The 16,920-nt window shown below is 51.7% G+C and overlaps 1 protein-coding gene and 1 long non-coding RNA gene across 2 annotated transcripts in view; both read left to right on the top strand.

The window, feature by feature from the left end:
- LOC311633911 (immunoglobulin superfamily member 1-like) overlaps window positions 1-16,920 on the top strand; it is a 67,869-nt gene that overhangs the window by 44,630 nt on the left and 6,319 nt on the right. Inside the window, exons 12-21 of the mRNA XM_084906917.1 lie at window positions 5,354-5,680; window positions 5,822-6,124; window positions 7,528-7,645; window positions 10,563-10,618; window positions 13,446-13,565; window positions 13,717-13,752; window positions 13,918-14,202; window positions 14,347-14,649; window positions 14,864-15,160; window positions 15,415-15,717. Of these exons, the coding sequence (XP_084763043.1) occupies window positions 5,354-5,680; window positions 5,822-6,124; window positions 7,528-7,645; window positions 10,563-10,618; window positions 13,446-13,565; window positions 13,717-13,752; window positions 13,918-14,202; window positions 14,347-14,649; window positions 14,864-15,160; window positions 15,415-15,717 (2,148 nt within the window). The remainder of the gene's footprint in view (window positions 1-5,353; window positions 5,681-5,821; window positions 6,125-7,527; window positions 7,646-10,562; window positions 10,619-13,445; window positions 13,566-13,716; window positions 13,753-13,917; window positions 14,203-14,346; window positions 14,650-14,863; window positions 15,161-15,414; window positions 15,718-16,920) is intronic.
- On the top strand, window positions 4,086-5,102 carry LOC311633680. Its single transcript, XR_014796997.1, has 3 exons — window positions 4,086-4,149; window positions 4,322-4,406; window positions 4,731-5,102. It is a non-coding gene; the product is annotated as an uncharacterized lncRNA (long non-coding RNA).

The following is a 16,920-nucleotide window of genomic DNA, read 5'->3' as shown; positions in this document are numbered from 1 at the left end:
TGGAATCACTAGGAGAAAGGCAGTTCCATTTTTAATTATTTGAGGAACCTCCACATAGTTTTCCATAATGGCTTCACCAGTCTGCATTCCCACTAGCAGTGAACCAGGGGTCCCTTTTCTCCACATCCTCACCAACAAGTTATTTATTGATTTGTTGGTGGTAGCCACTCTGATAGGTGAGATGAGACCTCACTGTGTTTTATATTGTGTTTCTCTGATGAGCAGTGACTGTACCAATATCATTGATTATTATGGGTTTCCAGCTCTTTCCTTACTGTCCCTTTACTTTTCATCCATTAGCATTCAACTGTAGTCCTGCTATGAACCATGCAGGTGCTTCTGAGGAGGTCCCAGCTGGCCCTTCCTTGATTCCACAATTTCCCTCAATCCTGCTGTTCCTTGCTGTAGGCCACTCCACTCTTCCCCAGCTTGGCCAGCTCTTCCTCAGAAGTATAGATCTGCGACATTTGACTAGTTCCTTTAACTCCAGGGATGTGACCAGCTGGGCCTCCTCAACACATTTCCGTCTAACTGTACTTGGGTATAGCAATCACCCAATCCTTGAGGAGTTCTGAACAACCCCGCTCATGGCTCACCTCACAGGTTTAGTCAGGTGTGTAAATAAACCAGGGTGGCTCCCGCCAGATCCCAACACACCCCTCCCTCGCCATTCAGCAATGCAGGTTCCTGGGGAACCTGGTGCTGAACCATTGGCAGACGACCTGCTTCTGGTGGGGGTTTTGCACTTAGCAGAGCAGATCCCTCGTTTCGATCTATTGAAAGTCAGCCCTGAACACAGGGTTTGTCTTGTCCCGGCCTCTCTCTTTGCCCAGGGCAGTGCGGTGAGCTGTTGAGGTAAGGAAGGGGGAGGGTGGGAAACATGCGCACACGCAGAGCTGAAGGTGGGGTCCCCTTCCTTTTCTTCCTTTCACTCCTGGCACGGGGACCTCAGCCTCCTCTCCTGATCCCGCCAGGGCCTTCTGGCCATGGGCTGGGACTGGGAACTGGTGGTGGGTGGCTGCGGACATGGCCCTTTTCTCAGTGGGGCTGAGGGCCCGCTCTCTCCTCCCCGTATTTTTCTCCCCCTCCTAGGAAACAGGACTAGCAGCACTCCCAAAACTGCGGGCACAAGGCGGCCTCAGGGACTTAGGGTTGCGTGGTGGCTCCAGGCAACTAGATGACTAGATCACTGGCTCGAACTTAGTTTTGGGCAGCAGTGGAGATCGTGAGATCGGGGTCGACGAGATGGCTGGCCCGGACATGGTCTTGAGCAGCAGTGCAGACTGTGAAATCGGGGTTGACCAGATGGCTGGCCCGGACTTAGTCTTGGGCAGCAGTAGAGATCGTGAGATCGGGGTTGACCGGATGGCTGGCTCGGACTTAGTCTGGAGCAGCAATGGAGACTGAGATCCAGGTCGACTACATGGCCGCCCCGGATGTAGTCTAGAGCAGCAATGGAAATCGTAAGAGACCAGGTCAACCAGATAGCCAGCCAGTCTCATAGCTGCAGGGACCATGAGAGACAGGGTCAACCAGATGGCCTGGCACCGACTTTCTCTCTGGAAGTGGATAAGAGTGATCGGTTGAACAGTTATCTGTGCAAATGAGAGATTGAAAACAAGGGACTGGTGATTGAGGCAGGGGGGGGTGGTGAGGGAGAGGAGAGGGGTAGGCTGGGAGCCAGGTAAAGGGCGGGGCAGGGATGGGGCGGGGCCAGGTGCGGGGGGCTGGGCGGAGTCGGGGTCAGAGGCAGGAGCAGGGTGGGGCCAGGCCTGGGACTAACAGAAAATAAATGTTGACATATATATATGATTCAATTACAAGAGGAGGGCCCACATAATCCATGGGACACCCCTAAAGCACCCAGCTTAGATGATCAAAGAGACTATGGAGCTTGGTCCCACAGGACACCTACCACATTAGGCCACCCCACCAAGCTGGGAGTTATGGCAGACCTAGCTCATACACAGAAACAAACAAAAGACGCAACCAAAATAGGGAGCCAGAGAAATAGGCCCAAAAGGAAAGAAAAAGAAAAGAAAAAAAAACCACAGTAGAAATCTCAAAAACAAAACAAAACAAAACAAAAAAACACAATTAAATGAAATGAAAGTAAACAATTTGTCAGATATAGAATTCAAAGTAATGGTTATAAAGATGTTCCAGGAATTTAGGGGAAGTTATAACAGCACGAAGAAAACACTTTTAAAAGTCAGAAATGAAAAATACAATATATGACATCATGAATAATACACTAGGTGGGGCTGGGTGGCTCATTCAGTTGGAGCATTGTCACATACACCAAAGACTCTCAGATTAATTTCTCTTGGGGAACATATCTAGATGTAGGTTTGGTCCCTGGTTAAGGTGCATGGGGGAGGCAGCCAATCAATGTTTCTCTCTCCCTCTCTCCTTCCCTTTTTGTCTCAAAAATCACTTTAGCCTTGGCTGGTATTTCTCAATGGGTAGAGCATAGGCCCCTGCACCACAGAGACTCAGGTTCAATTCCAGGTCAATGGCACATACCTGGGTAGCAGGTTTGATCCCCAGCCCCAGTTAGGGAATGGGAGGAAGGCTACCAGTCCATGTGTCTCTCTCACACTGATGTTTCTCTCTTACCCACCCTCCCTCTCCCACCTCCCGCCCACTCTCTCTGAAAAGCAATGGAAAAAATATCCTCTGGTGAGGATTAACAAAAATAAAATGGAGTACCTTCTTTCTCCTTATTCTTATTCTTTCACATTATTCTTATTCCTCTTTGAGTCAATCATGTCATTGTTCAGGGCACCTAGCTTAATAATAGCAGAGAAATCTGTAGCAGGACTGAATCCTATGGTGCTCTTTCCTAAATGGGCTCTGTCTGGTGGTGGGAGCATCTCAGGAGTAAAAATGTGAGGAGGATGAATGACCTTATTAACATCTGATTGACTGAGTGAAAAGCCAAGGCAAATATGTCCTTTGAAAGCTTCCCACAGGGTCACATAACACCCAAAGGTAGGCTAGTCAGGTAGAAGCTAAATCTATCTTCAGAAGATTTTATTATACAAACTTCCAATCCAATCACAAACTCATCCATGTCCTTATCAGTGCCCAGGAAGATGCCATCCTCTTTAGCTTTTCTGCAGGGGATCCAACACATGCTTTCCTCTTAGCAGGTGGCACAAGGTTGGAGGCCAGGACATAGACACAGGGGCTTTCTCCAATGTGCCCTTCACCAAGTACATGACACCTGCAGACTCATCTCTGTGAGCTTCGCACCAGGGCCAACACCACTCAGCTCTCAAATGCTTCCAAGGGCAGCCTCAGGCAGCTTTGAGGTGAGCAACACTGGTTTCCCTTTATCAGAGACAGAAACCCATGTACAGGGCATAAAACAATAAAAAATGGCACAATGTTTGACCTTTCCCCCCCCCCAGATTTTACAGCCCAAGGGACCCTGATGCAGAGGCACAAAAATCATGTTGGTGAAGGATGAAGTTCCTCAGAGATACCTGCAATGCATTCTGGGTACATGCACAAGACTTCAAGAATATATTCCAAATATTTGCATGGTGCACTAGCGCTTGTGTGACCAGCCTGCGGCTTCGCCTGATTGCTCTCATTTCTGAGGACAGCTCCAGATCTTTCTGGTCCCATACCCTGGGCTGGTCCCTGCTCATGCCTTGGGTAAGTCAGTCCCTGAGAAGGACCCCCTCATCCAGGACCCTGGTTGCATGACATCTACCAGTTATTGAACCTCATTTTCTCATTTCTTTACTCTCCCAATGGGTACATAAGATGGTAACTGAAATGTCTGCCGCCTAAATATCTATAACATCTGCTTCATTCACCCTAGCCCCATGAGTCCATGGAAGGGATCCCTGAGCTTCAGCTATGACTTTCCAGAGCCTGGCCAATGACAGCATGGGTTACTGCCCAGTAAGTACTGTCTGATTGCCTAACCAATGAGAAAAGGAAAGAGAACTGCACTGACAGAGGCTCAGAAAAAGGAAGTGTCCTACACAAGCTCACAGAGGGTCTAGAAAAGGCAGAGTCAGAATTGGGCCAGAATCCTCTCCTGCCCTGTTACTCCACACTCCTCACCAGGGACAACTGTCTCCCTCTGGATTTGGGTTTGGCACGAGTTGGAGGCAGAGCCTGTGGGGTCTGGTAAGACTCGGTCAGTCTCAGAGTTCCGACACCTTGCTGTCCCCTAAGACCCACCCTGGGGGGATGGGGGGAAGGGGGCTACTTCCCTTCCTGTGAGGCCACTGATGAGGAACTAGTGACGTATCACTTGGGGACTGGACCTTGTCAAACCCATTCTTGCCTTTGTTCCCAGGCTCTGTGGAGTTTATGTCATCTACACATTGAGACCATGTGAGGAAGCACCCTGACCCAGAGCCTGCTTGCCCTTCTGGGCCTCGGTGAGCTTTGGGGAAAGGATAGGTTGGGAGCTGGGATTAACAGCTAGGTAGCCATCACTGGGCTGAGGGAATGGTGAAGTGAAGGGAGAAAATGGAGCATGGGTGGAGTCTCTGCAAAGAGAAGGGAACTCCCAAGATCACATAGACTCTGTGAGAGGCAGGAACTGGTAATTCCTTCTGCTCTGGCTTGGGCCCTGCACCATCAGTACTAGGACCAGGGTCACCTTCTGGATTGGGGTTAGACAGGAGGTGGAAGCAGAGTGTGGGGGTTCTGCTGAGACTCAGATCTGGTCCTGAAGGTCCCTGGACCTGCTGTGTCCTCAGTCATCCTTCAGGAAGAGCAGAGTGAGGTTGATGACGAAACAGTGACCTGTCACCTAGAGCTGGGACCCTGTCACATCCCTGCATCTGCTTGTCCTGCTGGGCTCTGTGGACTTTATCCATCACCAGTGCCACTGGGGACCATGGCAGACAGCACCACAGCCTTCACCTTCATTGTCCTCCTGGGTCTTGGTGAGTTGGTGGGGAAAGGAGGGGGGATGGGGTCCTTTCCTCTCTCAGGTCCTGGTCTTGTGAGACCTCAGGACCCAGGAGGCTCAGTGGGGACTGGACTTCGGGGGGAGGAAATGTGCTCAGCCCCAGGTCTGTCCCCAGTGCTCAGGGGCCCACACCAGGCCTGGAGCTTCTGTGTGTGCTTGGGGACGGTTCTCACAGGGTTTCTCTTCCAGGACTATGTCAGGGCCCCTGGAATGAGGTACAGGCAGGTGAGTACCCCCATCCCACACTTCCAAACTCTTGCTTCAGCAAAAACTTTCCTGGGCAGCTGGGGAAACACTAGGTTTGGAATAATGGTGACCAAACTGGGGGTAGTGGGGGGGCTGGGAGTGACAGCTGGGAAAAGTGGGGAGAAGGACGTCCCAGACATTTCATGTCTGATTCCTTTCCAGGAGCCGTCCCCAAACCCTCCATCTGGGCTGACCCAGGCCCCATCGTCACCAACGGGAGCTCTGTGACCATCTGGTGCCAGGGGGCTCTGCAGGCTAGTGCCTACGTTCTGTACAAAGAGGGGGACTCTGAGCCCTTTGAAACGAGGATCGCACAGAACTCCAGCAACATGGCCAGTTTCCTCACTGGAGCCACGACCCCATCCCACGCAGGGCTGTACCAGTGTGCATATGACACTGCTGGGAACATACTCTCAGAGCGGAATGCATATTCCACCACTGGGGACACACTCTCAGAGCGGAGTGACCCCCTGCTCCTGGTGGTGACAGGTAAGGGAGACACCGGGTCCTCTCTTCACTGTGGGCTCAAGGTCACAGGCAGAGGGAATGAAGTGTGGACTTAGGGGGACCCCACCTCTCACAGCACACACCTGGGGCCTGAGGGTGACTGTCCCTTTTCTCCTCCCTCAGGAGTGGGTGATGCACCCTCCCTCTCAGCCCAGCCAGGCCCTGTGGTGGCCTCAGGAGAGAACGTGTCCCTCTCCTGTAGCTCGAACCTCATATCGGGCCCCTTCCATCTGCTGAAGGAGGGAAAGGCTGACCCAACCCGACACATGGAAGCAAAACCGAAGCGGGATGCTGGGAGGTGGCGGGCCATCTTCCCTCTGGGCCCCGTGAGCCCCTCCCATGGGGGGACCTACAAGTGCTATCGTTCCAGCTCGTCCCTTAACGTGTGGTCACAGCCCAGTGCCCCTCTGCACATCCAGGTCACAGGTGAGGACTGACCCCTGCGTATCCCCATCTGTTTTTTGGGCCCCAAAATGGCTGTGCTAGGTGTCCATTGGGGGCCCTGAGGTCATGGGACCTGGGGCCTCTTGCCCAGACTCTGTTCATCCACCTCTGCTCAGGGTTTCTGGGCACATGGGTTTATTATGGCTCCTTTTAGGGAACCATCAGGCCATACTTCAGTCTATGAGCTCACAATTTAACTTACATTATATGGAGCCCAGATAGAAATATGAACATTCCATTACACTTTTCGTTGGGAGAGGATTAGTACCAGATATTTGTTATGGAGAATAACTTCTTATTTCTATAGGCTTCTTCTCACACACATTTTCAAATTAGCTTTATTCATGAACCTTAGAAGCATGTGACAACTATTTGTACAATTGAGTCAATGCGCAGCCCACTTAGAGAATTGCACACCTAACATTGTAATTTGTGAGTAAGCGGTGGGATTCCTCTAGGTTTTCTAAATGATAGTGAGTGCACATAGGAAAGCTCTTGTTTGGACACACTTATGTCTTGGCCTATTAGCCTCCCAAAGGCTCTCCCCCTGTGGGCTGCTTTTCAGTTGATCCTCTGATATAAAATGATAATCCCCAGCAGAAATGGGAATGCCACTTCTTTATTCCTGATGGCATACCTGTTTTTCTCCCTCCACATCCCACAGGATGGAATGACCGACTAAATGGGCCACAGCATCCCCTAATAAAACAACTTATGCCGATAGAATACAGGGTCCAATATTTTGGCCAACGGCACATAATAGGGTTGCAGGCTCAGTCCCCAGTAGGGGGTGAGCAGGAGGCAGCCAATCAATGGTTCTCTCTCATCATGGATGTTTCTATCTATCTCTGCCTCTCTCTTCCTCTCTGAGATCAATTAAAATATTTTAACAAATAAATAAATATGTTAATAGGAGAATAAATGGATCAACAATTACAGTTGAGGAAGAAAATGCGGACCTCCGAGAAGAGGGGCCTGGGTGGGGTGGTGAAGAATATCCGGCCAAGATTTTCACCCCTTCATGCTCCTGAGACTCAGGAGCCCCTGACACTATCCGTCCTCCATGGACCCTGGGGTCCCAGCTGTTGAGAATGGGGATCTCTCAGCTGTAGGGGAATAAGCTCATGGGGCCTTGAGGCTCAGGCTGAACACAGAACACACAGCTCTTAGTTATATCTGAATTTTCATCACATCCTTTCTCATCCTCAGTTCCTGGGGACAGCTCTTAAAAGGTGACTCAGAGCAGGTGCAGAGTTCAGGAGCCACTGGGATGCTGATGTGAAGGGGAAGTGGGAGCCTAGGGAAGACACTAGAATCCCAGAGATTTGGGTCTGCCTGACCTCTTAGACTTCCTGAACTACAACTCTTATTTTCCCCTCCCCAAGACTACACAGTGCAGAATCTCATCCGGATGGGCGTGGCTGGTTTGGTCCTGGTGGTGCTCGGGGTGCTGCTATTTCAGGCTCGAAATGACACCCACATGGCCCTCCAAGCAGCCAGGATGTGAACACACAGGAAACAGCGCACCATTCAGAGTGGGGGTACCTGAGAGCCCATCTGATGATCACAGAAGGTGCTCAAAGACAATATGGATCATAATTGGAGAAACTGTCTCCTGAGAACGTTCAGGGCAGAAGACATAGTAGGCAACATTTGGGTGCTGGAGAACATGAGCCACGTCCCTGCTCTTCCTCCCTCCCTGACCTCGCTGACTCTGCTCCATTGCCCTTCTGTTCTCACCTGTAACATGAGTGTCCATCCCACATGGCTGGTTTAGATTCATTCTGGGCCACATCCATCCCAACAACAACAAAATATGGCATCTTCATAACCCTGGAATTGTTTTTTTTAATTTTATTTCACTTTTACCTTTTTAACTATGTTTTTATTAATTTTAGAGAGAGAGGAAAGGAGGGTGATAGACAATAGAAACATTGAGGAGAGAAAAACATTAGCTGCCTCTTGCATTGCCCCTTTGGAGGATGGAGCTTGCCATGCAGGCATGTGCCCAGACAGGGATTTCAACCAGTGACCTCCTGACTCAGAGGTCGATGTTCACCCACTGAGCCTCACTTGCTGGGCTGTGGGATTATTTTTAAACCAAGAAGAACTAAGGAGAAAAAAAAAGAAGAAGAAGAAGAAGAAAAAAAAACCCTGAAACCTGCTCCAGGTGGTCCAGCTCATTGCACATCTCCACCCCTTCTACCATCTCCATGCGGCTTCTTCTTTGTATCCTTACCGGAAACCTTCTGTTCACCTAGATTCCAATGCTGGTTCTTAATGCTGGTTGCTCAGTAGTTTAGTTGGGATTTTGCTGTTATCATGGGGGGGGGGATTTTAGTACTTCCTTTACTTCCTCTGCTATCTTGAGCAGAAGTCATAATATTTTGATAATAAATAAGTCATTTTGAATTGTTGGCATCATTTTATTTAAGTAATACATAAGGTTTGTTTTAAGTGGCTTTTTAAACACTTTCAAGACATGTTTTAAATTGATTCAGATTTTTTTTGGTTTGTACGTTTACATCAATCAGTTTGGAAGTCACACAAGCATTCCCAATAGGAATAGTTCCCACCATTGTTAATATGTTAAATGGGTCTGTGTGTCAATCACTAGCTGCAATAACAATCTTCCACCTGGAGCAATAATAACACTGTGCCTCAGTGTTTCTACTCAAGGGTCACTGCTGATGCCAGCTGTAAGAAAGGCTCTACAGCAGACATGGCCACAGGGTCAGGAGAAGATTACTTGAGAAAGTTGTCCAATGAATGTGGATATGAACTTTTGAAAGGTCCACCTTTACATAGACCAATTTCCCCAAAAGGATAGGGCTTGAAAGGGTCACTGCCCCCCCGCAAGAAAAAAAATCAAACTGGAAAAAAATTCTAATCTATATCAACAACTGGATCTGCCAGTGACCTTATGGTACAGTTGATGGGTGTGCTGAGCCAGCACGGCCATGGGTGAACCTGAGAGGGGGTGGTGAAGGATGGTGAAAAGGGACAGGGGCATAAAGCTGGGGCTAGGTGGGATACTGCTCACTCTGATGAAGAGACAACACAAAGGCCAGCAGGCCACGTGTTTATTTTATAGCCAGATTCTACCAGACAGAGTAACGGCTTGGTCAAGATGTTTATAGTGTTCTCATGAGTTTGGAATCTACTCAATTACATGCACCTCCTGTAGCCCATATCACTCAGCCACATGGGCCCACAGGTTCAGACCATAAGGTCAAGCTTACAACAATAGCCTTTGGCTATAATTGTGCTGGGACTTGCATGTGGCTTTGCCCTCTCATTAGTTCTAGGCTGGAACCTGTCCGAATGCTGTAGCCGCTCTCCACAGATAGGTCTTCCTCACTTCCTCACAGGACAAGCTTTTTATTGGTAACTGCATGACCAGTCCATTCTCATGAGCTAATGTTCCCCACAATAATGTCTGTTTCCCTCAGTTTTGCACATATGCATATAAGTCCCCAGTGAATTTCTCCTCACCAACCCAGCCACCTCCTCCTTCTCTGGGAGATTCTACAGTCTGTTCCATGCTTACATGTCTCTGTTTTATGTTTCTGTTTACATTGTTCCTTTTAGAAACAGATTAACCTCTTTCTTCTTAAGGTCCTCTTGCACATTATTCTTGTCCCTTTTTAGGTCAATGGTGTCATTATTAAGGGCATCTAGCTGCTTAATAGCAGAGAAATTTGAGAGCAGGACTGGGTCCTATGATGCTCTTTGGTAAATCGGCTCTGTCTGGTGGTAAAAGCATCTCAGGAGGGCAATGATAAGATATGTACACATATAATAATTTAATAAAAATTTTAAAAAGCCGAAACCTGTTTGGCTCAGTGGTAGAGCGTCGGTCTGCGGACTGAAAGGTCCTAGGTTCGATTCCGATCAAGGGCATGTACATTGGTTGCGGGCACATCCCCAGTAGGGGGTGTGCAAGAGGCAGCTAGTGGATGTTTCTGTCTAATCGACATTTCTAGCTCTCTATCTCTCTCCCTTCATCTCTGTAAAAAATCAATAAAATATTTATTTAAAAAAATTTTTTAATGAAAGGAGGATCAATGCCCTTTATTAACATCTGATTGACTGTGTGAAAAGCCAAGGAAAACATATCCTTTGAAAACTTCCCACGGGGTCACATAACACCCAAAGGTACTCTAGTCAGATAGAATCTAAACTGTCTTCAGGAAAATCTCACAAACGTCTAATCAAGACACAAACTCATCCCTGTCCTCCTCAGTTTCCAGGAAGGTGCCATCCTCTTTAGCTTTTCTGCAGGGGATCCAACCCACGCTTTCCTCTTAGCAGGTGGCACAAGGCTGGAGGCCAGGACATGGGCACAGGGGCTTTCTCCAATGTGCCCTTCACCGAGCACATGGCACCTGTAGACTCATCTCTGTGAGCCTCACACCAGGGCCAAGACCACTGAGCTCCCAAATGCTTCCAAGGGCAGCCTCAGGCAGCTGCGAGGTGAGCGACACTGTTTTACGTCTATCACAGACAAATATCCAGGAATGGGGCTTAAAAGGATACAAATGGCACCATGTCTGTCTTTGTCTTCAGATGTTACAACCCATGGGTGGCTGTTGCAGAGGTCCCGCTGCCCGGCAAGGGATTAAGGGTGTGGTGAAGTATTGGTGGAAGAAGAGCCAGGTTCAATTTCCTCAGAATACCTGCAATGCATTCTGGGTACATGCACAAGGCATAGAGCAATGAACAATTCACCTTTGCCTTCTGGGTCAGCTAAAGCCCAAACCTTCCCAGTGTCAGATCTGGGAGTCTGAAATGTTCAGGAAAGCAGCAGCATCAGCAGCCAATACCCTGAGGGATGGCCTGCACCACCCTTTCTGTAGCATTTTTCACATGAAGGGGTCCCACTTGACTGTTTCAGGGAGACCTAGGTCTGCACAGACATAGTGCTCCCATCCTGTGTGGGAGGGAAAGGAAGGACAGGCAGGCAGGCAGGAGCAGGGAGGAAGGAGAGGGTGCATGGGAGGCAAGCCCCTCCCTCCACCCACCCAACAGGATTTATCCTTCACATCCATTCCTATAGGATGCTCCCCTCCCATATGGTGACTTCTCCACACAGAGTCCCTCCCAGAGCTATCCAGGACGCAAAGAGGTGGACAGTGGGATCTGCCCTCCCCATGGAGTCCTCTCTCCCTAATTTAGCATCTTAATGTGATGTGCCCAGAATTGCCTACAGCAATGGTGAACCTCATGCTCACACCTGCACAGATGCCCATGCCCGGTTAGAATAGATTGAGTTCATTTCACACACAAAGGGGACATGGCTCTGTGCTGACCATGGGCGGGGTCCTTGGGCAGAGACACTCCAGTGCCCATATCCAAAGCATGTGAATGGGACAACCCTGTCCCAAATATAACCTTGAGTCCAGATCCCCTCCCTGTGTGGGGCCTCCCTGGGTCCCTCTCTTGTCCACACAGGGGTGAGAAACTCCACGCTGGTGACTTCTGGCTAAACCCAGGCCCAGTAGCCACTCAATAGCGGTTGTCTATTCTGCTTCCCTCTCCATCTGGGGAACTTCCACTTCCCTTTTTGGGCATTGAGGATGGTCACATGCTTCAAAAACAGTGAGCATGGCCTTTCTCAGTATCAGGAGCAGTTGGGGATGTCTACGTGGGTTTAACAATCATCCCATTCTTGCCAAGTTCTAAACAACCCCACTCAGGGCTCACCTCACAGGTGTAGTCGGGTGTGGAAACAAACCAGGATGGCTGCCACTAGGTCCCAGGGCACCAACCCCACAACCACTCTAAGGAGTTGAATTCTTGACGACCTGCTTCACGAGAGGAAACTGAGACTCAAGGGATTGTACCTTGAGGGTGAAGGTCACACACCTGATGGACAATGGAGGACTCTTTACTTAAGAATCAGCCCAGCCGGCCTGGCTCAGTTGTTGTACATGATCTGTCAACCAGGAGGTCAGGGTTCCATTCCTGGTCAGTGCACGTGCCGGGTGCTGGGCCAGATCCCCAGTGTGGGGCTTGCATGAGACAGCCTATGAGTCATTTTCTCTCACCATTCACTTTTCTCTAGCCCTCTCATTTCCTCTCTGAAATCAATAAAGATATGTATATATATTTTCAAACTTGTTGGGGTGGTTGGGGGAATAAAGAACAGTGTGTGAGTGGTGCTCCCGCCGCTGGACGTGGGGCCCGCTGGGAGCAGGACGGCTATGCGCACAGATATGTGTGGGAGCTGTGGTTCAGACCAGCTCTGCGGGTTGCAGGTGGGTTGTAGGGGCAGAGGGAGTTCACAGCTGCCATTAAAGCTGAAGGTGTGGGTGCCTGAATTAAAACTGAACTCTGGGAAAGAGATGGGCTCCAGGTACAAAGCAAAGAGCAGCACAGTGACTCCTGGAGGCAAACCCCACAAACCCACAGTCACCTGGGAGAGGGAACTGGTGCTCATGGGGACAGTGGATGGTTCCTGCAAAATTCCAGAGCAACTGTCCTGCTAAGACCACTGGGTCCTGAATCCGTGTACTGCTGTGACCCCTCAGGAGTTAAACTCATTGAAGAGTAAGTAAATGACAGAGGTTTGTTCTCTTGTAAAAAAGAATAAGAGAAAACACCTGATTGAGACATTACTGCTCAGTTCACACAGGAAGCAAGTGGAACACAGTATTTAAATAAAGAGGGTTGAATCAACAAATCAAAGTTCTATCCCAGAAGACACCTTCTTGATGTCTAGGACAAGCCATGGCCCCAGGGGGGACAGCTCTGCCTGAGGAATGAGGGGCCCTCATGGGAAAGTGACCCTGAGGCGTGTTCCCAAGAAGGAGGGGCTGGAGGCTGTGGCTGACAAAAAGGGAAGTTCATGAAGAAACATGTGAAAGAAAAAAAAAAGATTCCGGGGCCACTGAAGGGACCTGCTTCCTCCCCTTATTGCCCTGCATTCCCCTCTGTGCTCACTGTCACAGGGACATCGCCCTGAGCTGCACACGGAGAGGGTGAGCGTGTCCCTGCTGGTCTGAGCTCTGCAGGCCACAGGGACCCACGTCTTCATGAAGTGTGTCCAGGGCCCGGGTGGCACTGTCCATGGTGAGGACCCCAGGGCGGTGCTGATGGATGGGCTGAAGAGGGAGGAGGCTTCATAGGGGAGGCTCTGACGGAGAAGGACGTGCCCTGGGCCGCCTCACCTGAAAGGGGCATATCAGGAGGCTCCGGGTCTGTTTCCTGCTTCACCATGAAAATGAGAACCAGGCTACTAGAGAGGCTGTGCCCTCGCCTATAGGCTGCTGATGTGACACAGAGAGGATCGGCCTCTAAGTGAGCACACCCGTGGGTCTGTCTGTCCATCCTGCTGGCCTGCCATCTCCTTCATCTTCTCAGCTGAGACCACAGGGAGAAGACTCCATGACCCTCGCCCTCAGGGCCCTGCTCTGCCTCGGTGAGATGGGAGGGGGAGGGTTCCCTGGTCTGTGAGGACCCCAGGACTCAGGAGGCTCATGAGGGAGGGAGGAGGGAGGAAGGAGGAGGAAGGAGGGAGCAGGGAGCTGCTCAGGGTTCAGGGCAAATCTCTCACAAAGAATCTCTTTCAGGGCTGAGTGTGGGCCTCAGGACCCCAGTGCAGGCAGGTGAGTCTCCCCAGGTATACCAGATCCACCTCTTTACTGGGGACAAGGAGCCACACCCAGGCATGTGGGAAAGGGTGCAGATTTATGTGACAGATGGGGCTTCTGGGAAGGAGAGTTGAAACTAGGGGTGGGAATGTCCTATGACCCACCTCTAATTCCTTCCAGGGGCCCTCCCGAAACCCACTGTCTGGGCTGAGCCAGGCCCTGTGATTCCTTTGGGGAGCCCTGTGACCATCTGTTGTCAGGGGACCTCAGGGGCAAAGGAGTACCGTATGGAGAAAGAGGGAAGCCAAACACCATGGAAAACACAGAAGCCACTGAAGCCCGGGGACGAGGCCAAGTTTTCCATCACACAAATGACAGAGCGTGATGCAGGGAAATATCGCTGTCACTATCACAGCCATGGTGGCTGGTCAGAGCGCAGTGACCCCCTGGAGCTGGTGGTGACAGGTGAGAGGACACTCAGGGTCCCAGCCTCAGGCTCTGCCCTCAGGAAGGGAGTCTGCTCTCAGGGACTCTCCCTCTCACAGCCCAGCCCTGGGGGACATGGGGGAGGTGTGAGCCCATTTAACACACTGCCTCCTCCTCTCCTAGGATCCTACAGCAGACCCAGCCTCTCAGCCCTGCCCAGCCCTGTCGTCCCCTCAGGAAAGAACGTGACCCTCCAGTGTAGATCCCAGCAGGGATTTGGCAGGTTCATTCTGACTAAGGAAGGAGATCATAATCTCTCCTGGACCCTGGATTCACAGCCACAGCCCAGTAGGCAGTCCCGGGACCTCTTCCCTTTGGGCCCTGTGACCCCCAAACACAGGTGGATGTTCAGATGCTATGGCTGCTACAGGGACAGACCCCTGGTGTGCTCACATCCCAGTGATTCCCTGGAGCTGCTGGTCCCAGGTGAGTCCCATTATTGTCCCATCCATGGATTGAGGCACCATACACATTGTTGGCTTATTTGCTGAGGGGAGCCCCATGAGACAGGGTGAGGTGAGGGGACAACAGAGACTCCTGGGTTAGGGACACAGAGAGAGACAGTGAGACCTGGGGGCCAGACCAGGAGAAGGGGTTTATGGGAGGAGCAGCCCCTGTCATTCATGTCTGCTCTCCCCAGGTGAGTCTGGGAAGCCCTCCCTCCTGAGCCAGCAGGGCCCCATCGTGGTTTCAGGACAGAGCCTGACCCTCCAGTGTCGCTCTGATGTCGGCTATGACAGATTCGCTCTGCACAAGGAGGGGGGACGGGACCTCCCCCAGAGCCCTGTCCTGCAGCCCCAGGCTGGGCTCTCTCAGGCCCACTTCCCCCTGGGCACTGTGAGCAGCTCCCTCGGGGGCCGGTACAGATGCTACGGTGGATACAACCTCTCCTCTGAGTGGTCGGCCCCTAGTGACCCCCTGGACATCTTGGTGGCAGGTGAGGACCCCATGGGCTCAATCAGGGACCCAGAATTTGCACAAGTCCTGCTGGGAGTCTCGGCTGGGGAAGGGGGGTGGGGGTAAGGAAAGAATGAAAATGCAGGCCTCATGGAGGAAAGGAGAGAGAGAAATGGGAGGAGGCGGAGAATCAGAGAAACAGAGACAGAGAGGAGGTTTTTCAGAGACAGGCCTGCTGACTCTCAGGGCAGAACAGGTAGACAGGCAGCCCTCACCCTCCCTCCCTCTCTCTAGGATACCTGAATGAGAGACCCTCGCTCTCAGTGCAGCCAGGCCGCAGGGTGGCCTCAGGAGAGAACGTGACCCTGCTGTGTCAGTCACGGAGCCAGAGAGACACGTTCCTTCTGTCCAAGGCAGGGGCAGCCGATCCCCCACTGCGTCTGAGATCAGAGCACCGAGCTCAGCAGAACCAGGCAGAGTTCTCCCTGAGCCCTGTGACCTCAGCCCACAGGGGCACCTACAGGTGCTACAGCTCACACAGCTCCTCCCCCTTCCTGCTGTCACACCCCAGTGAGCCCCTGGAGCTCCTGGTCTCAGGTGAGGGCCCTGACCCTGTCTGCTGAGCTATCAACTCAGGGTCCCGTCCCCAGAACAATCATGGGATGAAAGGGGGGAGGGGCTCAAGGATGGTCACCCAGAGGAGATCAGACCCTCAGGAATTCCCCTTCCCATCTCCACCCCACCCCCTCACCTGGTCCAGAAGGTGCCAGGTGAGCAGTGGGAGTGACTTAGTGAGGACTCGAGGAGCAGGGAGACTCCAGGGTCAGCCCCAAACTCTCCCCTCCTCCTGTCCTTCTCAGGACCAAGGGACTCAGGAACTCACTCAGTGAGTGCTCTTTCCTCAAAGGGACACAGCACCCTGGGCAGTTCTCAGTTTCTGAGAATCTAATGCCGCCCATGCACTAGGGGCAGGCTGTCCTAAGGCTGCTAGGAGCTGGGACAGATTTCAGGGAACGCTGGGCCCCAGGGGCTCAGAGGATCGGTCTCCCCAAGTCAGGGAGTCAGGCCGTCATAGAGGGAACTGGGAAGTTCTGTGAGGAGGTGGCAGGTGACTCTATGGAGGCAGGGGCTTAGCCATAATAGGGTTCAGGCCCCTCTGAAATCTCTCCGTTCCCGGCCTGGGCCTCAATGTCTGCAGGTGTAAAAGGAGAGAAATCCTGTCCAGAGCTTACATTTCCTGTCGCTTCTGGCCCTGACCTCCTGGGAGAGGGCCTCACAGGGAAGCCCCCAGGACATGATGTTACGGGGCCTGTCCCCTCTGTCTCAGTGCCGGTGACACTGTACAGGGAGGGATGGACAGGACAAGGGTATGGGCCCCCAGTGGTCCCCTCAGCTCAGGCTCAGCGCAGAGGAGGGAACAGGGTGGATCAGCCCTGGCTCTGCTGCTCCTGCTGTGGGGCTGGGGGTCGCTTCTCTCCTCTGAGTGTCGGGTTCCTGTCTGCTCATCCCTGTTCCCTTCCTGCTCACAGGCTGCTGGGTGATGAGGTGACATAAGGGCCTCACAGAGCTCAGAAAGGCAGAGCCCCCAGCCCAGCCCCACCTTTCCAAGGGGCATCAGTGGCTGCAGAGTGTGGACAGATTCTGGAGAGACACAGAGTCCAGCCCAAACCCTGCCCCTCCCTGTCCCTGCTGTGCTGGGGGCACATAATGAGGAAAGACCCTCACCTTCAGATGAGGCATGGACATGAAGCTGGCGTCCCCCTGGGGAGCAGCATGAGGACAGCACAGGGAACCCTCAGT

This window comes from Pipistrellus hanaki, assembly GCF_964339955.1.
Source record: "Pipistrellus hanaki genome assembly, chromosome: 15".
Classification (NCBI taxonomy): domain Eukaryota; kingdom Metazoa; phylum Chordata; class Mammalia; order Chiroptera; family Vespertilionidae; genus Pipistrellus; species Pipistrellus hanaki.
This window is presented reverse-complemented; position numbering and strand designations above follow the sequence as displayed.